At 41.1% G+C, this 24,511-nt stretch overlaps 1 protein-coding gene and 1 long non-coding RNA gene across 5 annotated transcripts in view; one reads left to right on the forward strand and one right to left on the reverse strand.

The window, feature by feature from the left end:
* Nucleotides 1–24,511, forward strand: part of LOC118967429 (neurotrypsin) — a 189,390-nt gene that overhangs the window by 44,130 nt on the left and 120,749 nt on the right. For 2 of the 4 annotated variants that reach the window (XM_073237081.1, XM_073237082.1), the window contains exon 2: nt 7,995–13,647. The exons of the other annotated variants lie outside the window; for them this stretch is intronic. In XM_073237081.1, coding sequence (XP_073093182.1) covers nt 11,038–13,647 — 2,610 coding nt within the window. In that variant the 5' untranslated portion in view covers nt 7,995–11,037. Of the gene's footprint in view, nt 1–7,994; nt 13,648–24,511 lie in introns of those variants that run through there. 4 annotated transcript variants of the gene reach the window in all.
* Nucleotides 762–5,019, reverse strand: LOC140849787 (uncharacterized). Its single transcript, XR_012131977.1, has 3 exons — nt 4,997–5,019; nt 4,278–4,362; nt 762–803 (listed from the first exon to the last, which is right to left on the reverse strand). It is a non-coding gene; the product is annotated as an uncharacterized lncRNA (long non-coding RNA).

Consider the following 24,511-nt stretch of genomic DNA (forward strand, 5'->3'; position numbering starts at 1 on the left):
TGATATCTCTTTTCCCAATGTCAGCAGCTCACTCCAACCCCATCAAAACATGAGGGATATGATATTTAAGGGAAAACAAGATGAAAGTGATGTGTATACAGATGTCCCCAGATTGTGGTCTTATTCAAAACTCGCCTCCTTTACTTGTTCCTAAGAGGCATTAGGTATCTCATTCTCAGGACCTGCATCAAGGGGATGTAGCTTTTAGCCAGGTGATCTCTATTTCAGAACAACAAAACATGTCATTTGAGATGCATGTTACTGAGACTGAGTCCTCGGGTGATGACCAAGGTAAACAGGGATGGGAGAGGAGGGATCAGGAAAGAAGATTCAGGAAGAGTAGCCTCGTAGAGGAAGAAATATTTAGAATCTTATGAATTGTCTTATATATTTTCTTTGTTTATATTATTTATAATAAATATGCAATGTGAGTAGCCCTCTAAAATTATAGCCCAATTTTATGCTATGAGTTTTAATTTGCACAAAATTTAAATTGGGAATACAGGAATAGTACCCAGGTATAGGCTAATAACATAGCTTTGGTACCTTCAATTTCTACATTTTGGGGGACAAAATAAGTCTTTGATATCTATAATAATCAGCTGTCTTAGGATGGGAACTGCATCACACACACACACACACACACACACACACACACACACACACACACAAGCTTCCAAAATCAAAGTTGGTTTTTAACTAGAAATAGCTTGCAGGTAACTTACAGTTATTCCTAGCACTGGTAGTGACATGTTGATTATGTCATTCACTGTGTCTGAATTTGTTACTCTTACAGTTATAGACTGTAAAAAAGAAATAAGAAAATTGCCATGAATGAAAAAATTTAAACTAGGTGAATAAATAATTATTGGTAAATTATTATCCATATTCTAAAGTCAAAACTTGTTTTCAAGCAATAACAAAATTAAGCACATGCAAAGCAAACTCTATTTACAGTTTGTTTCCATTCCTTTATATAACATGAACCTAGTAGGAAGCATTTCAGTAAAATGTGTATTTCTCTTAGAGGATTTGTGGCACACAAAATGTAACAGCTTCATTAAGAAAGAGAAAGACTGAGAACTCTGAGAGGGCACATGGGCTTGTCCTCAACATCTTCAGGCTGTGAACATAATGGAGAGGGAACAGTTGAAAAAGGAGGAACTGGATGCTTTTCTTTCTTCCTGCATTGTGTTTTTATAGTATGGATTTGTTTCTTTGCAGTTATATACTCACCTTCAGTAAGAACAGAATAAAAACTGGCTATAAAAGACATTAAAAAAATAGTGTACTTTCTCTGCGTCAGAGATCATGAGTACTAAGATTTTCATTGTCGAAATCTGTTGAGACAAATAAAACCAACGAGGATAGCAAATGAGACTGAAAATGTTAGAAATTGAAGTTCCGTTCCCAAACCTGCCAGTGAACAAGTTATTTACACTAGCTTTCTATCATGTTTCACACTGAGAAACTTCTCATAAAAACAAAACAGTTTACAGAAAATTCCCTAAAAAGGATTAATAGGATACTGAGATATCTATCAATCTGAATTCCAAAAGATGTTTTAAAATAAGATAATATGTAAGTAAGAACATATACTATGTACAATGTAACATTATAATATTATCTGGCGATGAGGCCAGTGTCCTCTGATAAACAGTGCTCAAAGAAGACAGACAGTGTAAGTGGACACTCATGGGCCTTAAAAATGAAGAACAAAGTTAAAAGAAAGCCTTTTCATCTATTAAATTTTTCTTTTCATTGTATTTTTTTTCTTTTTGAATTCAATTGCTTGATATGACACATGGCCCTGAAAAATTGTTTGATAATGGGACTTTTGTAAACAAAAGCATTCATGGATTTCAAATCACTTGTAGCACTAAGGATTATGAATATGTGTTTCAGAACCAGAAGTAGAGTTCACAACACTATGCTAAATTTTATAGGAGTATTCAAACACTGTTTTAGCTTGAGACTTAACAGTTTTTTTAAAACACAGGTTTTTTTTTTTAGTTTCTTTTTAAACTTTTATAACAGTTCTATTTTTAAAGATGTCCAAAAACTCTTCAGTACAATTTAAAAAATCTCCCATGACATTGCTTGTAAGGTAAAAAAGAAACATAAACAATCTGTTCTGAAATGCTGGTAATCACTCCCTAATTCATCTGGCCTGTAAGATAATGAATGGTTTTTTGCACAGCATAAGGAACATACTGTGTTCAAAATAATTATTACAGGGTTGTATGTATTTATTCCTGCATGTTGTCTCTTCTCCAAAATAGATAAATTCTAGTAGATAGAGCTCTTTGTATAAAAAAAGCTTGAAAAAAGAAACAATTTTGTCAAACAATTTGAAAAACAGAAATATGACCTTTTTTTCCCTTTTTACCTTAAGTGTTACATGATATATAAAGAACCAGAAAGATGTGATCAATTCTCAAGAGTTCAGGCCAACCTTGAAATGTCTGGATGTTCAAATTATTAGCCAAAACAACTATGATAATTATGTTCAATGATATGCTCATAATAATTAAAAATATAGGAATCTGAGCATAGAAACTCAAAATAATTAAAAATATAATGTTTTTATCAGTAAAATATTTGAAAGAAAAATTTATCAGATGGGTTAAATTACAAAATGAAGATGACAAGTGGAAAATAAATGATTTGAAAATAGGTAATAGAAATGATCCAGTCTGAAAGAGAGAAACGAAGATTGAAAAAGATTAACAGAGCCTGAGAGACCTGTAGACAGTATCAAATTCTCTTATATAAATGAATGTACCAAGAGAGTAAGTGAAATACAGACATTGTCAGATAAAAGAAATAAAGAAAAATTGTTGGTACGAGATGTTCTCAAGAAATGCTAAGGGAAGTTTCTCCAGGATGAAGTGAAACAGTATTAGAGGGACTCTTGGGTCTTCAGGAATGAATGAAGAACATTAAAAATGTTTATTTTGTGTAAATTATGTGTAAATAAAGTTCATTTTTTAAAATTTCAACGTGATTTTTCCATGAAAAATTCTGACTGTAACCCGCTGCCACAGTGGAAATCAAAGGCAGAGACAAGATTTTGCTTTGCTACAGGAGGATTGTCTAGTCTCATATCCCTCAACTAATGCATCTATCTGGCACTCAGAAACAGCATGAGTTTTGCTACTGTATGGCAAATAACTTTCTTAAACTACCTTTTACCACCACCTTAAAATACTATTTTGTATGATGTAGAGCTACTATTTAGTATAACCGAGTTTTATAAAGTATAACAGTGTCATAGAAAATACACAGAATATTTTCTTCCTCATTGTACATGTCTTTGCTATTGCACTATAATTTCAGAAATCAAGCTATGCACGAATAACTAGGGCTAATGTTTTGATATTTTTTCCAATAGCATAAAAAGAATGAAGCAGAAATATGCTGATCCCTTAAAAGTATCATCCTCTCAGCTCAATTCACTCCTGCCATTTCTCAGAATGGAAGACTTTCAAAACTCCTGTGCTTTTCACATAAAAAATAAATGTAATACCTGGCCCTTGAGTGGATCCTGTATTGGAAAGATGACATTATTGAGGTCAACTGACAGAATGGGATCACGAACAGGTTAAATGTTAAATTTACTAAGGTGATAACTGTATGGTGGTTATATAACAGAATGTCTTTATTCTTAGGACATACCTAATATTTAAGGATGAAGGGCTGTGGTGAATGTATGACCCTTAAACATAGATATACACATACACACACAGAGAGAGAGAAAATAATAAAGCAAATGGAATAAAATGTTAAATAGATGAATCTAAGGAAAAGGCCTATGGGGTATTGTTTATACTATATTTTAGAAGCTTTTCTGTAAGATTACAATTATTACACATAAAACATCATAGGGAATAAAAACTGTGGAAACAACCCAAACCAATCTGTTTGTAAGTAGTGGCAACTAGAAAAAAATGTTTAATTCTAACAGGAAAATAAAAAATCACTTAGTTACAAGAAGCCACTATAATTGTTATTTGAAAGATCTTGAGAAACTTTATGGACATTAATATGTCATACTCTTTCTATGCTTAAGCACTGTACCTATTATGGATTCCCCTTCATATCACCTAGAATTCACTTTTTATGTACACAAAAATACATTTTCCCAACATGGTAGTTTCTAAACACTGTCTCCTCCACTCTTCCTTTGTCCCTGCTATCCTCCCGAGCTCGCTCTGTCTCTCATTCCACCTACATCAGAAACTTGAAATTTAATTGTTGGTCTTAAAAGCACTTACAGAGGCACAGTTCTCGATGTCCTCCGTGAAGATTTTGAGGGAAGTTCTTTTGACCAGGTCCTTCTCTTTGGCTAGATTGATGTATCTATTCAGATTCAATAATAATCCAAAATAGTAGGATGAGTTACCTATTTGCTTATTTTCAAATCAATCTATGTTGTTAATATTTTCAATATACTTTATTTTTAAAAGCATATAAATAAACTCAGAAAAATCAAATTATGGGTTGGAAGACAACATGCAGACATATTTCAAGAAAGTAAGATTTGGCCCAGGAATTTTTCTGGTTTCCCTTGTCAAGTGGGATTTGGGCAGCAGATCCATCCTTAAAGCTTTCGCCTCTATGAGGGGGCCTGGCACCTTCCTGGGTCAAAGGTAGGAAGTAGCAATTGCTTTGAGAATCAGTAGTGTCGCCTGTACTTATGAAAATTTAACACGTTTTGAGATTAATGTTGGCTCCAGTAATTAGCTTGGAGAGAAGGGGAAGATGAGGATGAGAACCAGTAGTACCAGTAGTCCCTCAAAAAACAGCACAACCTGCATGTAAATGAGAGAATACTATTTGCAGTAGTTTGCAGAGTAAATCTAAACAACACGTTATTTGAGGAGAGTTGAACAATTTCTGCTAAGGAGAGGGAGAATAATTTGGGGGCACTGCTCTGAAGAGATTTATATTTATCATGGGTTAAAGATTTAAAATATGTGTATTGACAAAATACCTTTGAAGGAAAGAGTACCAATTTTCCTTTAGTTCTGGAGATCTGCAATTTTAAAAAGTGGGAGAAAACATTAAATGACATAAAATATTTTGAGTGACATATTAAGATTGCCATTCCATATAACCATAGCAGCAGCCACTCGTTAGTGATGTGGATGTATGTGTAAGTTGTACTCTCCTTATAATTGGGCTTTTGATGTACCCTGCTCTTTCACAAGCAGTATTACAGTGAAGGGAAACAGATCCTAAAGTGGAAGAGAAGTTGGTTTGGAATCTAAACACTTCATTGCAACTCTTTGATTCAAGCTATACGATCATGGGCAAGTGACATCTACTCTGAGCTTCAGTTTTCAGAATTGGAAATGGGTCAGTTATACCTCAGTGTTCCTGTAGCTGGTAGTGCTTTTCAAATGCAAAGATGATTACAGATGATACAGATTAAATTGTACTTAAGAAACTCGGCATTTGGATAGACTGTCTTGACCCAGAAACACAATATCCTTTTAGGGAAAACCCGCAATATTCTATATCTTTATACATATAGAAGATCGTAATACATTCAATTAGTTTCTGGAAAGTTTATTCTTTATTCTGTGATTCTCTGACCAAGATCAATCCACCTACAACTAAATTACTAAAGATTAGTTCTTTCTCTTGTCAAGTTTCTACAGCATGTAAGATCAAAAAATGAAAAAGCTTTAAGATTCATTTATACATAAATTTCTTGCTTACTAGTATTTTTTTACTGTGGTAAATTACACATACCATAAAATTGGCCATTAGTGTTCTTTAGCACCTTTACAATATTGTGCAGCCACCACCATTAATGAGTTCTGGGCCATTTTCATCATGTGAAAGCAACCCCTGGGTTCTTCAAGCAATCATTTCCATTCCCCCTGTCCTCAGCCACAATGTCACATTTTGTTTATTCATCCATCAATTGATAAACACTTGGGTTACTTCCACCTTTTTTGCTTTTATCGACAATGCTGCTGTGAACATTCATGTACAAATTTTTGAATCCGTGTATGTTTTCATTTCTATTGGGTATATACCCAGAAGTGGCATCGTTGGGTCATAACGATATTTCTATTTTAACATAATGAGGAACCATCAAACTTTCCACAGTGGCTGCCACATTTTATATTCCTGCCAGCAGCATAGCTCCCTGGCCCCCTACCCCCATCACCACTCTGGACCTACTTCTGGAAACTGGAATGCCCACTTAGCTCCCCAGCCTGAATATGTACGTGGACACAGCTTCTCATTACTCAAGCCCATCTGTAGGAGAGTACTAACTGCAAGTAGCACAAGCACCAGGTGCCAGGCGTGGTTATACGTATGCACTTACACAGCTTTTCACCAAGAAAACGTGTAAACCTGGCTTCCACTCAGGTTTCTCATCCCCTCATTAGGAAAAAAAATTTGTGAGAAACTCTCTTATCAAATACTTTATATCTTCCCAACTGAAACTCTTTCCTCCCACTTGCCACATGAAGAAGACATTAAGCAACAGAAACTGCTAATCTTTAGAGAAATCTGTCGTGGAAAAGAAAACATGCAGAGAATGATACAAATCCATGTTCCTTCCCAGTAAACTTTGACAAATTTTCCTGAAGTCAGCAGTTGCATTATAGAACTTAGTAAATGTAGGAGTCTCATCATTATGACGACGCCTGAGACTTTGGTGGAGTGGGGCGCAGGGGAGAAGGAAGAACCCTGAGAGCGTATGATGAAAACTCAAGGTGTAAGACAAGAATGAGACTTGGGGTGTGGCTGCTCCAAGAGGAGATGTAAGGTTGGCATGAGCCCTGTTAGCCCAGGAGTGTCCACTCAGGACGTCCAGGATAAGAGGCCACATTCCCCATTCTCATGCCAGTGTAGGAATATATTTTTGAAAACTATCCTCTACTCCTTGGAGTTACAGATTTGTTTTAGACTGTCACCTCCCTATAGATACCAAATAAGATCATAGGTACACAAAAATTCAGATAACCTAGTATTTGATGCCATGATTAATTGTATTTATATAATACTAATTTTAAGGGATTTAATTTGGAAGTATAAAAGCAATTTTTCAAACTTGAATGGACTTTCTTATAGTACTAGCTCAAGACAGATATTCTAGTGATTTAAAAACACATAAAGCCCAGGGCCCTAGGGTGCAGGATGCTGGAGAGGGGCCCCAGAGCCTTGCTCTCTCAATGCTGCTTCCATACACCCTGAACATACACATTCCCAAGCAACTTGTAGAGCCCATTTGAAAAACCTCTGAGCAACACCAGAGGAAATTACTGCATTAGTTCCCACTGTTTACTATGAATGTGCATACATTTTACACATATAAACATTATTTAGGGAAAGTGCAAAGCAAACAAGTGTCGTCACTGGAGGTTGAAAAGTGAGTCACTGGCTCATGACACAATCAGAGAGTTTTCCTTTTTAACTCATGTAAATATAGGACCAGTTTGTAAGTCATACCTGAAGGTGGCCACAAAGTTCACCGTGGGCCAGCCCAAGACGAAGGACCTCTGGCCATCGATGTTAGCTTTCCCCATAGAGTCAGCAGTCCACACTGTGTTCAGTGGTACTTTATTTTTTGTCTTAAAGAAGTGTTTATACCTAGAATGATAAGCAAATAAGACCTCAGTTTGTTTAAGTGTTATGTGAGCAGTTCACGGCAAAATGTCAGGTCTCATTGCTCCAGGGAAAAGCATGCCTCCTTCATCTCTATTATCCTGTGTGATTAGCACAGCAGATGGTTAGATGGGCCTTTATAGAGTGTGTGATGAGCAAAGCCTGACCGAGGAAAGCCCTGAAAACACTGCCTTGATGGCAGCAAATAGCCATTTTTCTAATGCTGACTATTGAGTAAAGACTAGACTATATATTTTAGAACTTTAGAAGAGAACCATTCTTTCATTTTTTATTGATATATTTGTTTTATTAAATACATAATCTTTATAGTTATTAATTTACTCATGTCTTGCTGTTGGCAGCCGCGCTCAGAAAATAGCGCCCAATGCAGGGCAGCCGGAAGGCCCCGAACTTCCTAATGACAAATCATCCCACACCACTAAACTACATGATAATTGCGCCTTGGCATAAGGACCAGTGAGACCCACCAAATGGTTATGCTAATAAGGCATATGGAGCCGCACCAACCAGGTCAGAGCATGAGAACTATATAAGCAAGCCTCTCCTTCCCCTCTGGGTCCTGCCCAACTCATTTGTTTCACAAAGAGCTGAAGAATAAAGCTTTCTGCAGAAGAATCCTGCTGTTGTTGCATGCTGTTCTTGCCGGTGAGGACAGGGCACGCGACAAGTGGTGCCGAATCCCGGGAACCAGAATATCACCGGCACAGGGAGGACCCTTCAGACATCTGGAGAGGATTCAGAACTGCAGGTCAGAAGAAAGCCCGGAGGGGTAAGTTCCGAGAGGCCCCTGCTTTTTAGGATGATGGTTGATGGTTCTCTGTAAATAAGGAGGCACCATGGGGAATGCACCGTCATTAGTCACGGCGCTGCAGACAGCTCTCAAAGAGCGAAACTTGAAGGTCTCCAGCAAAGTCTTAGGATCTTTTGTGAAGGAGATAGACCGTGTGGCCCCCTGGTTCATTTGTTCAGGGTCCCTCTCAATCCCGAGCTGGGACAAACTGGGGAAAGATCTTGATAGAGAGGAGGAGGAGGGTAGCCTGAGGGGAGGCACCAGGCCCCTCTGGAAACTGATTAGAGCTTGTCTGCAAGATGAGAGATGTGAAAAGGTAATAAAAGAAGGTCAGAGAGCATTGACAGATATCCAAGAGAGCATGTCAGAAACGGAACGGGAAACAGAGAGCGCGCGCGGCCGAAAAAAGGCCACAAAAACGAAGGTAAAGAAACCTCAGAGTGAGGGAGAAAGCCTGCCTAGGGCAAAAGCGAAAGAGCCCCGAGAAGCGAGTGACGATCGCCTCGGAGAAAATAGTAAATACCCCTGGAAAGAGTTGAGGGACCTCCAACTCTCCAATAGGGAATCTGAGGAGGAATTAACGTCCGCAGAGGAAGGGGAAGAAAATAAAACAGCAGAGTGTAGAAGTAAGGGAACCAGCAAAGTTGAAAAGCGGACCAAGGAAAAAATGAAAGCAGGGTGTCCCCCGACGCCCTTTGCCCCGCCACCTTACGTGAGTGGCGCACTCTCCTTTTGCCACCCAGATACTCTTCAGGCAATTAGACAAATGTTTCCTGTATTTGAGGATAACGGCGTACGCTCTCACCAGCCCCTGAGCCATAAACAAGTTAAGGAGTTAGCAGAATCCGTTCGGGCTTATGGAGTCAGTGGTAACTATACCATAGCACAAGTTGAGAGATTAACAGAGACAGCCATGACACCCGCAGACTGGCAATATGTAACTAAGGCATGCCTTTCTAGTATGGGGCAATACATAGAATGGAAGGCGTTGTGGCATGATATCAGTATGACCCAGGCACGCGCAAACGCGGCCGAAGGACAGCCTGCGTGGTCATATGATATGCTGACGGGCCAAGGACAGTGGGTAGCTGACCAGACCGCCTTCCCCTTACAGATATACGCACAAATAAACACGTGCGCCGCCAAGGCATGGAAAGCCCTCACCAACAAAGGAGAAGTATCAGGCAATTTGACAAAAATTATTCAGGGGCTGAGCGAGCCATTTTCTGACTTTGTCGCTCGTATGATGGAGACCGCAGGCAGAATATTTGGAGATCAGGAACAAGCAATGCCCCTAGTGGAGCAATTAGTATTTGAACAATGTACCAAGGAATGCAGACAGGCGTTAACACCCTGGAAACAAAAAGGGATACATGCCTGGTTGAAAGCCTGTAGAGAAATAGGAGGGCCACTCACCAATGCGGGCCTAGCTGCGGCCATATTACAGAGCCACAAACAAGCCAGGATCACTAACAGAAGTATCAAATGCTTTCAATGCGGGAAATTAGGACATATAAAGAGAGAGTGTAGGAGCCCAGCTTCAGAACAAACAACCCAAAAGACCCCTGGGTTGTGCCCTAAGTGTAAGAAAGGCAGGCATTGGGCTAATGAGTGCCGGTCTATTAAAGATATAGAAGGGAAACCCTTAGAACTGCCAAAAAACGCCCAGAGGGGCCCCCGTCACCAGGGCCCGCAAATATATGGGGCAACCAGCACGCAAGTGTCATTCGGGAACAACCAGGCCCCCCAAGGAGAGCCACTTCAGGTTCCGCGGGATTGGACATCCGTGCCACCACCAGAATAGTGTTGACTCCACAGATGGGAGTTCAGCCTATCCCTTCAGACTTTAAAGGCCCCCTGCCACCAAATACCATTGGGTTACTCCTAGGGCGCTCTTCTGCTGCATTGAAAGGCCTGGTAGTTCATCCCGGAGTCATAGATCAAGATTATGAGGGACAAGTAAAAATCATGTGTTCGGCTCCCAGAGGAATCTATCCTATATCCCCACGAGACCGCATAGCCCAGCTCTTAGTTTTACCTAGTCTCCACGCCAATTATCCTGCTACCAACACGGAGAGGGGAGAAAGGGGCTTCGGCTCCTCTGACTGGGATTCAGCCTTCATAGTATTAGATTTAGCAGACAGACCAAAATTAACTCTTCAAATAGAGGGAAAGAGCTTTGAGGGAATCCTAGACACTGGAGCAGATAAAAGTATTATCTCTGCAACCTGGTGGCCCTCCAAGTGGCCTGTGACCCAATCCTCACATTCATTACAAGGTTTAGGATATGAGTCAAGCCCTTCAATTAGTGCCAAACCATTGAAATGGCGAGCCCCTGAAGGACAAGAGGGTACAGTCACCCCTTATGTACTCCCTCTACCGGTCAATTTATGGGGGAGGGATGTCATGAGAGACTTAGGCCTCAAACTCATTAATGAATACTCCACCCCTGCCCAAGGCATGATGATGGACATGGGATACATCCCTGGCAAGGGGCTGGGGAAACACCAACAGGGACACATAAAGCCCATCCTACCCAAAGTAAAGAATGAACGTCACGGCCTGGGTTTTTCATAGGGGCCATTGAAGATGCCATGCCCATACCTTGGCTCACAGAGGAGGCCGTATGGGTTCCTCAGTGGCCCCTATCCTCTGAAAAATTAGAAGCAGCTCATTGCTTAGTGCAAGAGCAGCTCCAAGTGGGACACCTAGAACCCTCTGTGTCCCCATGGAACACACCCATATTTGTAATCAGGAAAAAGTCAGGATCATGGAGGTTGCTTCATGATCTGAGAGCAGTAAATGCTCAAATGAGAATGCTTGGACCTGTACAACGGGGACTGCCACTCCTCTCTGCCTTACCCAAAGAATGGAAAGTGCTCATAATAGATATTAAAGATTGTTTCTTTTCTATACCTCTAAGCTCCAAGGACAGGGAAAGATTTGCTTTTACTTTGCCAGCTATTAACCATGAACAACCCGATGCCAGATTTCAGTGGAAGGTCCTCCCTCAAGGAATGGCAAATAGCCCCACCATATGTCAACTGTACGTTCAGCGAGCGCTAGACCCAATTCGTAAGACCTATCCCACGCTAAAGATCATCCATTACATGGATGACATCCTTCTTTGCTCCCCACAACCAGCGGAAATAGAAGAAGCATATATAGATCTCACTAGATCCCTAGAAAATTGGAGACTGAATATAGCAAGCGAGAAGGTCCAAAAATCTAGTGTTAGCAAATTCCTAGGAGCAACCATTTACACAGATGTAATTTGCCCCCAAAAGCTTGAGATAAGACATAATCAATTGCGAAATTTGAATGACTTCCAAAAACTCCTAGGGGATATTAATTGGTTGCGCCCATACTTAAAGATACCCACCACTGAATTGACTCCACTATTTAAAACCCTAGAAGGAGACCCACAACTAACGTCACCGCGCTCCCTCACACCTGAGGCATTACAAGCCATTCGCAAAGTAGAACAGGCTTTGATGACAGCACAATTAAATAGAGTGCATTCGAATGAACCCTTTGAGTTGTGTGTGCTTCCCACCCCAGAGCTGCCAACAGCAGTTTTATGGCAGCACGGCCCACTGATCTGGATCCATCCCCAAGCCTCTCAGGCTAGGACAATAGAGTACTATCCAGCAGCCGTGGCCAAACTTGCTTTGAGAGGAGTAAAAACCTCCATGACACATTTCGGAGAGGCTCCAGCTAAAATTATAACCCCTTACAGCGTAGAACAGATACAAGTATTATGCGCTATGAACGATGATTGGGCCATACTTGCTTACAGTTTCTCAGGAACCTTTGATAATCATTTCCCTAAACATCCCCTCATCAACTTCGCCAAAAATCATCTCCTAGTATTTCCTCGGGTCACTAGCCTAACCCCGCTGCCTCATGGAAAAACAGTTTACACGGACGGGTCTAAGACAGGCACAGGTGCCTATGTCCATGATGGCAAAGTTGTGACAAAAGGCTACACGCCTGACACTCCACAAATAGTGGAATGTCGCATAGTCTTAGAGGTCCTACAAATCTTTCCTGAACCTTTAAATATTGTGTCTGACTCCTGTTATGTAGTTAATGCAGTCAAATCTCTAGAAGTGGCCGGGCTAATCAAAGCGTCCAGCCCAGTAGCCACTTTGTTCAAACAGATACAATCAGCACTACTTCATAGGCAATCTCCTTTGTATATAACTCATATCAGAGCACATTCAGGCCTTCCCGGGTCTATGACCCAAGGCAACCACCTGGCAGACCTCGCAACCAGAAATATAGCTTTTCCCCTGCTAGACCCTATCACCACAGCTTCAAAATTCCATACACAATTTCATGTCACTGCCGAAACACTGCGCAAGCGGTTTAGCATAACCAGGGCCGAAGCTAGGAACATTGTCCTTAGCTGCCAACATTGCTGCAGCTTCCTTCCCACACCTCATGTTGGGATCAACCCCAGAGGTATTAGGCCTTTACAAGTTTGGCAAATGGATGTGACGCATATTTCGTCTTTTGGGAAACTGAAATATGTACATGTATCCGTGGATACTTGTTCAGGAGTCATCTTTGCCTCCCCATTGTCAGGAGAGAAAGCTTCCCATGTCATCCAGCACTGCCTTGAGGCTTGGAGCGCATGGGGGTTACCACAGATTCTGAAAACAGACAATGGCCCAGCCTATACCTCTACAAAATTTGCTCAATTTTGTCATCACATGGGGATAAAACATATCACTGGCCTTCCCTACAACCCACAGGGTCAAGGGATTGTGGAACGCGCGAACCGCACGCTGAAATCCTATTTACTTAAACAAAAAGGGGGAATTGAAGATATACCCCCCACACCAAAAACTGCCATAGCCCTAGCACTTTTCACTATAAATTTTTTGAATCTGGATGCTCAAGGCCATACAGCAGCGGATCGCCATAATCAGTGGCCAAAAGACCCACAAGAACTAGTAAAATGGAAGGACGTGTTATCTAACCAATGGAAGGGCCCGGATCCAATCATAATCAGATCCAGGGGAGCTGTGTGTGTTTTCCCCCAGGGTGAAGAAAATCCCTTCTGGATCCCGGAGCGCCTAACGAGGAAAGTCCTAAACAAAGGAGATGACTTCGCTATACCTCCTGACCCTGCTCCTGACACTGGAGACCCCGACTCAGGGAGTATTGAGATGGGGAATCCTGTCTGCCTTTCCTAAGCCTATGCCTGTCCATTTCAATGCAGCCGTTTTTCCCTGCTTTTTCACCACCAACTCTAGTATGAACTTGCCCTACCTAGTTAAAGACACCCTAGTAGCTCCCCTGGGAGAAAACCGATCCTTCGTAACTAATGGGTCATTATGCTTCACCACTCAGAATCTAGCTGGCTGTATCTCCCTGAAACGGAGGAAATACGGATGGTTCAGTGACATAATTCTAGAGGCCAGTAGCCTCCCCGTTATGTGAGCTAAATTTGAAGGGCCTAATAAGGAAGGGAGCCCGTCCTATAAGAACATGACTATCCACCAGATGGTTCTCTGGATCAATGGCACATTTGTACACTCTCCCAGGAACAATTCCACCGACAGGCCTCGTCAACCCAAATATGCCTCCCATTGTGTGGGCGACTATGAGGGAGAGCTGTGGCCCTGGACTGACTGTCAGTCAACTGTAGTAACATGGGCAACTGAGAGGCAGGAGTTTACCATCTCCCCAGATATGGAGGGACGGCCAGCCAATGAGGCTTGGTGGCCAGTAAAGGTGCTCGAAGGCGAGTTTCGTCAGCAGCTGAGCATGAACCCCTTCCATAAATGGATGCTGTGTGGAGTCAATGGCTCGTGTACCGACCTCTCCCCCTTTTCCGCCCTCCAGGGTGGGGGAATCGGTGTAAAAAATATCACCTTTTGGTGCGAGAATAACCACATGCGCGCACACTGGAACATGATCATGACCCATAACAATGAGAACTACACGTGTTCAGCAAAATCAGGTCCAGAGTCACCTAATTCCCTTTTTCCACCTTCTCCAGTATGCGTATACCCCCCATTTCTGTTTATCTTATCCAATAGTAGCTTTGACTCCTGCTCCAACGAAACCTGCTTTCTGTCTCAGTGTTGGGATGCGCGTAACTTTACCAATGCTTTGGTAGTCCGCATCCCCCGTTGGGTCCCTGTTCCCGTAGACGCCCCTAACACCATGACTCTGTTTCGAGAAAGGCGCGATTTTGGTGTTACAGCCGCCATAGTGCTCCTGATCTCCGCGACCGCGGTCGCAGCCACCGCCACTGGTATAGCTTTAGACACCTCCATCAAATCGGCTACAGAGCTCAATAACCTTGCAGCCTCAGTAGCTTCTGCCCTGGACCAACAGTCCACACTTGATGGCAAACTGAAAGGAGGAATAATGATCCTCAATCAACGCATAGATCTCGTGGAGGAACAAATAGAGGTGCTCTGGCAAATGGCCCAATTGGGATGTGAGCGGAAATATCGTGCCCTCTGCATCACTAGCATTCAATATAAAAATTTTACACGGGCAGCTAATCTGTCACGAGACCTGTCCCAGTATCTTTCAGGAAACTGGTCCCAAGACTTCGATGGGACACTAGAAGAGCTGCGGCGAGAAATTATCCACATCAACTCCACCCGTCTAGATATCTCCGTAGCGGAAGGACTCTCTTCCTGGTTCCTCAGAGCTCTCTCCCACGTCAAGGAGTGGGCGGGCATGGCTGGGATGGGCGTGTTCCTGCTTGGAGGTCTCATCCTCTTACTCTGGTTGTTATGCAGACTCCGCAACCAACATAAGCAGGACAAGGTGATCCTTGCTCAAGCCCTAATGGCGATAGACGTTGGCGCCTCTCCCCAAGTGTGGCTCAACATGCTTAAGAAGGAAGCTCGGCTTTAGCTTGAGGTAGCTCTTGCACCCTGAGCCCATGTGGCACTGCACCAGGCCCGAGTACCTCAATGCTTAATCACAGCTTTCTTTAAGAAGCTCATGGTGCAAGAGGGTTGAGAAAAAGGGTCCAAACCCTTTGTACCAAGCGGTCCCAACGCCAGCCAGAGGATGCGAGGCAAAGCACTGCAAGAGGTCTTGGACCCCTCTGAGAGGCATGCCTGACTACATAGGGGTAGATGCCCAGAACCCCTCTCCAAAAAGGGGGCATCAGGAAGTATGATGGAGGTCAGGCCTCTGTCTCCGCCTCTGCTGGCAAGTTCCGCCTTGAGCTTCTGTTAGACAAAAAAGGGGGAGATGTTGGCAGCCGCGCTCAGAAAATAGCGCCCAATGCAGGGCAGCCGGAAGGCCCCGAACTTCCTAATGACAAATCATCCCACACCACTAAACTACATGCTAATTGCGCCTTGGCATAAGGACCAATGAGACCCACCAAATGGTTATGCTAATAAGGCATATGGAGCCGCACCAACCAGGTCAGAGCATGAGAACTATATAAGCAAGCCTCTCCTTCCCCTCTGGGTCCTGCCCAACTCATTTGTTTCACAAAGAGCTGAAGAATAAAGCTTTCTGCAGAAGAATCCTGCTGTTGTTGCATGCTGTTCTTGCCGGCGAGGACAGGGCACGCGACATCTTGCTACTCAAGAAGTATTTGAGGGGTGAACAAAGATACATGATACATGGTTTATAAGAATAATTATGCAAATTTTCTCATAAAGAGGCAGACTGGGAAAAAAAACTTGGATTAGAGGAATTTAACATTTTGCACCTTAATTTCTAAAAAGATTTTATAGCCTTATAGCATAAGCTATTTTAAAATCTTTTCTGAAAAGATTTTGTTCATACCATTTTCTCTTAGGGTCCTGTTAAAAGTGAAAAATTTAGTCCACAGATTGAACCCAATGTAAAAATCAGCCATTCAATCCCAGACCAGTGGTCAGGAGGTGTTATATGAACATGGTGGAAATCTTTCCCATTTATGTCAGGGAAGTCAGGTGACAATTTCTACCTTGTCTCCTTTGATCTCTGACATGGAAACCACCGTATCTCTTGTTTTATCCATAAATTTAATTCTCAGGTGGGCCTGAAGTTTAGATAGTTACAAGCCTTATGAAGGATTCCTAGGAAACTTGCCACACTGCTGTGGAACTCCCTGCTGTTCAGAACCACATGTGGGAACACTAAAGCTAAAATGAGATCAGAGACACATCGTGCAAAAATTCCTATGAGTCCACTGATTCACGGAACAGCTAAAGCTGGAACTCTTTAATGGCATTTATGAAATGAAACTGGTTTTACAGGAATCCAACTGAAGGATAATGTAGATTCAAAGGTTAGGTCACAACAAATATAAACAAGATGGAAATACATATTGTGACACAAGGTGGCTACTTTCTACATTTTACTTCAACATTTTTTACCCTATGTCTGAGAATTGAAGATTTTTATGAACACAGTGATCAGATATAATCATTTTTCTAGATAGTAACTCTAAAGGCATTATTAAGTTAAAAATTTGCTTGTTTTTATAGATTTTTAAATTCTCTAATGTAGGTACCCAAGCATATAAACACCTCAGGTATTGTGTGGAAACTTCCAAATATGTTAACCTGGAAAGAGTCATTTCAATAATTCCCTCCATTTGACAAATTGCCAAGGTCACCTACTCCTTTGCAACTAAACCAAGTTATCCAAAAGCCCAGAACATGGTTCCCACTCTCCTGTAACGTTTACTAGGCCCTTACCATAAGCCAAGCATTGTTGTAAGTATTGTATAAACATCATTTCATTTCATCCTCAAGCAACTACATCAGGTACTCTCTGTTTGCCCTATTTTATAAGCGAGGAAGCTCACAGAGAAGTTAATTGTCCAAAGCAACCCATTTGACACTGAGTATCAAAGTACTCTGTGAAATAAGGAACATAATCCCATCTCACAGGGTAGTTGTAAGGGTTAGACAAGATTAAGTACATCACCTCTTTAGCAGAATAGCCAACCTGCAATAAGTCCACAATAAATTATTAGTATTAATGTCACTCAGATTAAGTATAGAACTTGCCTGCCTTATATTTGACATGACATAACTGGGGGCAAGGGTAAGGGTAGTAAAGAAAAGACTTTCAGTTTTCTCTAGTGAGTGAAAGGCTTCTTGATACTTTGATAAGTATTCTTTGTCTTTCATGTCTTTCATGATGGGACAAGTAAACAGACGCCCTTCCATCTACCTGCCTTCAGATACTAAATGAGCAATCACCATGTTTTGTCTAGACTGGGTATTAGTGGCATCTGTGTTCAGAATTGAGAGGAAAGTGCACCCAGTGGTCCCAACTCCAACATATACTCCTAGTCTGTCTGCTGTGTCTCTTGTTGTCACTGCCATTCCCAAGATGGAGCCCTTGTTACCGTTCAGCTGGACCATTGCCTCCTTAACTGTCTCCTTGCCTCCCCACCAATCAATGATCTGCCAACAGTCAAGAGAATGTGCTAAAAATTTAACCAGATATGGCCTAGTGAAAAACCCTTAGCCTACTTCAAGCCCTATTGTGGCGTGTGGAGACCCAGTGTGACTGGATCCCTGACCACGGAATTGTGTCTGATTTCACACCCATGTTTCAGGCTCCAGGCCCATTGGCCTCTGACTCCTCCCTCCAGGGAGTCAACAGCACCTACCTAGGGCTGCTGTTCCCTCAGCCTAGAAGGCTCAGCCACCTTGCATAGGAATGGTGGCTGCTTCTCATCCCATAGGTTCACTTTAAGTGCTGCCACTGCAGAGAGGCCCTCCTAGATGACCCCTCTCTAACGTGATCCCTTCTTCTTCTTCTTCACATGGCACTAATCACAGTCTGCAATTGAACCCCTCTTGTTTGTACCTTCTGTCTGTAAGCCCCAGGCAAGAGAGACTCTGCCCGTCACATTCTCAGTTGTTTCTACTGTGGCGTGGCACAGAACATGACCTGTGTAGTACTTGCTGGATAAATGATCAAAACATTTGTAAAATGAAAGAAAAAGCACTTAACATTTTCATTACAGTTGATTAATAAAAGGGTTAGTGAAAGCAATTTTATGGTAATGAGGAGAACAAGTGGTGTTTGCATACTTGGTGTTACACACAAGCAACACATCGCTGAGCAAGAAGAGGTGCCGTTGCTGTCTCCTCCGGCCTCTTCTGAGTTCCACGTGGCCATGAAGCAGCAGGGGGCCCTCACATGATGTAGTCACTTCACTGTGGGTGTCCACCACAAAAGGGCTTTTCCTGCAACATATCAAACACCAAAAGCAGCTAGTCACTGGCCAAATACATGATAGTATTTTTTATGCTATCTGCCAAGGTTAACACAACACTAAAAATTAGTCTCGACCCCCAAAACGAGTTTATTGCTCTAATTTAGGGTCACCAAGTTACAGAAATGTATTGAAAGAGATGAGGTTACTTAGGGAGTCGATGCAGTTGGAAAAGAATTTCCAGGACAAAGCCCTGGAGCAGGCGGACTCTAGGGGTGGGAAAAGAAGAAAGCAAAGCCCATGACAAGCTGTTAGGAAGGAGAGATCCAAGAGGCCAAGGGCATTACAATGAGATGTTAAAAAAAAGAAAGAGAAGAGAAAAGGGACAATTTGTGACAGTTTATCAAGTGATACGGAGATTTGTGAGGAAGTAATTATAATTTGGTTTCATGTTAACGTAAAAATCTACATAATGGAGGATTCCAGAAAATTGATCTCAGTTTTATCTATGTCATTGTTAAATTTGGGGGGACATTCTCAAATTTCATCAAATAATACTGGGAATATCAAAAAGTTTCTAAACCCAAGTAAGTGCTTAGCTATTATTTGCCTGAGCCATGACTAGGCCCTAGCAGGACTCTGGCCGGGATAGGGACGGCAACCCAACTGAACAGACCACAAAAATTCTTTCATAAGTAGGGCAGGATTTCACAGACCTACTGGGGGTTTGTTTTCTCCCATGAAGCCAGGAAAACTGTCTTCCCCAGAATGTAAAGCCTGCTCTCTCATGCTCAGCAGTATGAAGCTTCAGGAACATGAGTAGCTTTTCATGAATCCAGCTCTGAAGTTAAGAATTAGTTCATACATTTTAGACAAAATGAAAGAGAACACTTCCTGTGACTCCCTGTCTGCTTTGATGACCGAAAGTAGCATATTAAAAGAGTACCTTATGCTCTGAGGCCTTGAATGACCATCTCGGCGCTTTTTGATTGACGAGAACATCCTTTTTTCATCAGTTCTTGGCACTGAAAACCAAGAGTGTCTACAGTGCTTGGCTGAGCACTGAAGTAACTGAAGTAAGCCTGTGGATTCCAGTAGTCAAGCTCTCTGGCCATTATGATGTCAGAGTTCTAAGGCTCATGCCATAACCAACCAACTGTCATACTGGTTTCCATGACTTTGCTTCCATCTTTTGATTTTTTAAAAATTTATCTTTTTATTTTGAGATAACTGAACACTGACATGTAGCTCTAAGAAGTAATACAAAGGGATTAATTGACCTTTTACCCAGTTTACCCAAGATAATGTCTCTCTGAACTACAGAACAATTTACTAACTAGAATATTAACACTGATACAGTCAAGAGGCAGAACATTTCCATCAGTAGGATCCTTTCTAGTACCCTTTTACAGCCCCCCAGACTCCTTCCCACCTCTACCATCTCTTTAATCCCTGGCAAGCCTACTTTTTTTTCCACTTTTGTAATTTTGCCCTTTTAACAATCTTATAGAAATGGTATCATATAGTATGTAATGTTTCTGGACTTGCTCTTTTCCATTCAGCATAATTGGAGAATCATCTGGATTGTTGTAGGTATTACTAGTTCATTTCTTGGTATCTCTTAGTGATGCTCCGTGATATGGATGTATCAGTTTGTTTAAACAACTGTTGAAAGACTGTGGGTGGTCTCCAGTTTGGGGCTATTACAAATAAAGCGGTCATAAACATCTTTGTACAGGTTTTGTGTAAACATGTCTTCATTCCTCTGGGCTAAATGCCCAGAAGTGCGATTGCCAGGTCATATGGTAGTTGTATGTTTTGTTTCTTAAGAAACTTCCAACCTGTTTTCCAGAGTGGCTGTGCCATTTCACATTTTCACTAGCTCTGGATCAGTGATTCAGGTTCCCCACACACACAGTAGCATCTGGTGGTGCCATGTTTTATTGTAGCCTTTCTGACAGCTGTGTAGTGGTGTGTCTTTGTGGATTGCATTTGCATTTCCCTCATGGTTAACGGTGCCAAACATGCTGTCATGGGCTTATTTGAAGTGTATATCTTCTGCAGTGTAACCTAACTCTGATTCAATGTATTAATAAAATACACAATAAAATTATATATATAATAAAATTATATAATAAATATATAATAAAATTTTATAATATATATGTAAGGCTGTATTTATCAACTTGAACTAAGAAAGGATGTTTACACAAGACTTAAAATGTACAAACCTTAAGTGTGGGTGGTGGAAATCAATGGATGTGACCATGTTAAAATTAAGTATTTCTTACTTAGACATGATAGACCACCTTAACTGGTGACAGGTTAGAAGATGTTATCAAAATTTCAACCTGAAAAGTAATTAATGTCTAAAATATATGGGGAACTCCTAAAATCTACAAGGAAGCAAAAATTGGGCAAGGAATATAAAAAAACAATTTGTGGAAGAGGAATCCTAAGTAGCCAATAAGTACATAAAGTGGTGCTTAGCTTCACTCGAAATCAGAGAAATTCAAATTAAATCAACATAATATTGGTAAAAGTTTAAAAGTCAGCTAATACCAAATACAGGTTGGAATAAGCAGAAATAAGAAATTTCATGCACTATTAGTAGGAGAGTAAAATAATAATACTTAGTGAAGTTAATTATTCACATATTCTATATACATCATTCTCACATCTGAGTTTGTATGGTGTACAAGTCCTTGTGGGGTGTGGCATGTGTTTTTCATATACAACAATAATAGTGTTATATACACAACAGTAGTAAATATAACTCCTTTCAGATTCTTAGACCAATTCCAATGTGTGTGTCTGGGGGAGGGTGTCCTCCCACATATAGCAGGAGGCAATTGTTGAACAGCAGCAGGGTGTCTGAAAACTCAATTCTGACACTATCTGCCTGGAGACAACAGCAGATTCTCCAGATTAAGGGCTCCATCCTACAAGATGCCCTCCTCCCCCAACTCCAGATGCCAGTCCCAAGCCCCAGGCAGTTACCTGTGCTTCTGACATACTGGCTACAGATTGAAGATTCCCAAGCAATCCATCCCCCTGAGGTTTGATTAATTTGTTAGAGCAGCTCACAGAACTCAGGAAACACTTATGTTTACTGTTTAATATATATTTTTATATTGGGTACTGGAATGTATACCAGTTAATAGCCAGATGAAGAGATACATAGAGGAAGGCCCCAAATAAAAGAGCTTCTATTCTCGTGGAGTTTAGGTCTGGCTTGGTAGCATGTGGAGCATTCTGCTTCTCCAAATATAGCACTCCCTGCAACAGAGAAACAGGATCTAAGAGAGCAATAAGCCCTTCTAAGGTTTTTTGTGAGGACTTCATTGCATAGTCATGATTGACTAAATTATTGGCTATTGGCTGATTCAGCCTCCAGCCCCTGCCCTTGGGTGGGGTCCAAAGTCTCTTATTAATATGACAAGACACCCAATCCACCTTTAAGACTGCAGTGTTTTCAAGAACTGCGGATGAAGGCCAGATATACAAGGGAAATATATTTTTGGTCATATGAATGTGTTTCTAATTAATCAACATATTGCAAGGGGCATTTATTTATTTTTTATATATATTCTTCAATTTTTTATTAAGGTATTATTGACATACACTCTTATGAAGGTTTCACATGAAAAAACAATGTGGTTTCTACATTTACCCATATTATCAAGTCCCCACCCATACCCAAATGCAGTCACTGTCCATCAGTGTAGTAAGATGCCACAGGTTCACTGTTTGCCTTCTCTGTGCTACACTGTTTTCCCCGTGATGCAACACACTGTGTACGAAACATAATACCTCTCAATCCCCTTCTCCCTCCCTCCCAACCCACCCTCCCACACCCCTCCCCTTTGGTAACCACTAGTTCATTCTTGGATTCTCTGAGTCTGGTGCTATTTTGTTCCTTCAGTTTTGCTTCATTGTTAAACTCCACAAATGAGGGAAATCATTTGGCACTTATCTTTCTCTGCCTTGGTTATTTCACAGAGCATAATACCCTCTAGCTCCATCCATGTTGTTGCAAATGGTAGGATTTGTTTCTTTCTTATGGCCGACTAGTATTCCCTTGTGTATATGTACCACATCTTCCTTATCCATTCATCTACTTGATGGACACTTAGGTTGCTTCCATATCTTGGCTATTGTAAAAAGTGCTGCAATAAACATAGAGGTGCATATGTGTTTCTGAACCTCAGAAGTTGTATTATTTGGGTAAATTCCAAGGAGTGCGGTTCCCAGATCAAATGGAATTTCTATTTCTAGTTTTCTGAGGAACCTCCATGTTGCTTTCCACAATGGTTGAATTAGCTTACATTCCCACCAGCAGTGTAGGAGGGTTCCCGTTTCTCCACAACCTCGCCAACATTTGTTGTTGTCTGTCTTTTGGATGGTGGCCATTCTTACTGGTGTGTGGTGATATCTCACTGTGGTTTTAATTTGCATTTCTCTGATGATTACTGATGTGGAACATTTTTTCATGTGTCTGTTGGCCCTCTGAATTTCTTCTTTAGAGAACTGTCTCTTCATATCCTCTGCCTGTTTGTTAATTGGTTTATTTGCTTTTTTGGGTGTTGAGGCATGTAAGTTCTGTATATATTCTGATATATCCCCTTGTTGGATATGTCATTTACAAATATATTCTCCCATACTGTAGGGTGCCTTTTTGTTCTATCGATGGTGTCCTTTGCCGTACAGAAACTTTTTAGTTTGATGTTGTCCCATGTATTCATTTTTGCTTTTTTTCCCCTTGCTCAAGGAGATGCATTCAGGAAGAAGTTGCTCATGCTTATATTCAGGAGATGTTTGCCTATGTTGTCTTCTAAGAGTTTTACACTTTCATGACTTACATTCAGGTGTTTGATCCATTTTGAGTTTACTTTTGCATATGAGGTTAAACAATAATCCAGTGTCATTCTCTTGCATGTAGCTGTCCAGTTTTGCCAACACCAGCTGTTGAAGAGTCTGTCTTTTCTCCCTTGTATGTCCATGGCTCCTTTATTATATATTAATTGACCATATATGGTTAGGTTTATATCAGGGCTTTCTAGTCTGTTCCTTTGGTCTATGGGTCTGTTCTTGTGCAAGTACTAAATTGTCTTGATTACTGTGGCTTTGTAGTAGAGCTTGAAGTTGGGTAGTATAGTCCCCCCCCACTTTATTCATCCTTCTCAGGATTGCTCCTGCTATTCAGGGTCTTTTGTCATTCCATATGAATCTAAGAATTATTTGCTCTTGTTCATTGAAGAATGCTGTTGGTATCTTGGTAGGGATTCATTGAATCTGTAGATTGCTTTAGGCAGGATCGCCTTATTGAAAATACTAATTCTTGCTATCCTTGAGCTCCGGATGTGTTTCCATTTATTGGTATCTTCTTAAATTTCTCTCATGAGTGTCTTGTAGTTTTCAAAGTATAGGTCTTTCACTTCCTTGTTTAGGTTTATTTCTAGGTATTTTGTTTTTTTTCATCCAATTAGGAATGAAATTGTTTCCTGATCTCTCTATCCTAGTTAATCATTAGTATATAGGAATGCCACAGATTTCTGTGTATTAATTTTGTATCCTGCAACTTTGCTGAATTTCAGATATTAGATCTAGTAATTTTGGAGTGAATTCTTTAGGGTTTTTTATTTACAGTATCATGTCATTTGCAAACAGTGACAGTTTAACAACTTCTTTACCAACCTGGATGCCATTTATTTGTTTGTGTTCTCTTATTGCCCTGGATAAGTCCTCCAGAACTATGTTGAATAAAAGTGGAGAGAGTTGGCATCCTTGTCTTGTTCCCGATCTTAAAGGAAAGGCTTTCAGCTTCTGGCTTTAGTATGATGTTGGCTGTGGGTTTGTTGTATATGGCCTTTATTATGTTGAGGTACTTGCCCTCTGTACCCATTTTG

The sequence above is a fragment of the Manis javanica genome, chromosome 5 (assembly GCF_040802235.1).
Source record: "Manis javanica isolate MJ-LG chromosome 5, MJ_LKY, whole genome shotgun sequence".
NCBI classification, from domain to species: Eukaryota; Metazoa; Chordata; class Mammalia; order Pholidota; family Manidae; genus Manis; species Manis javanica.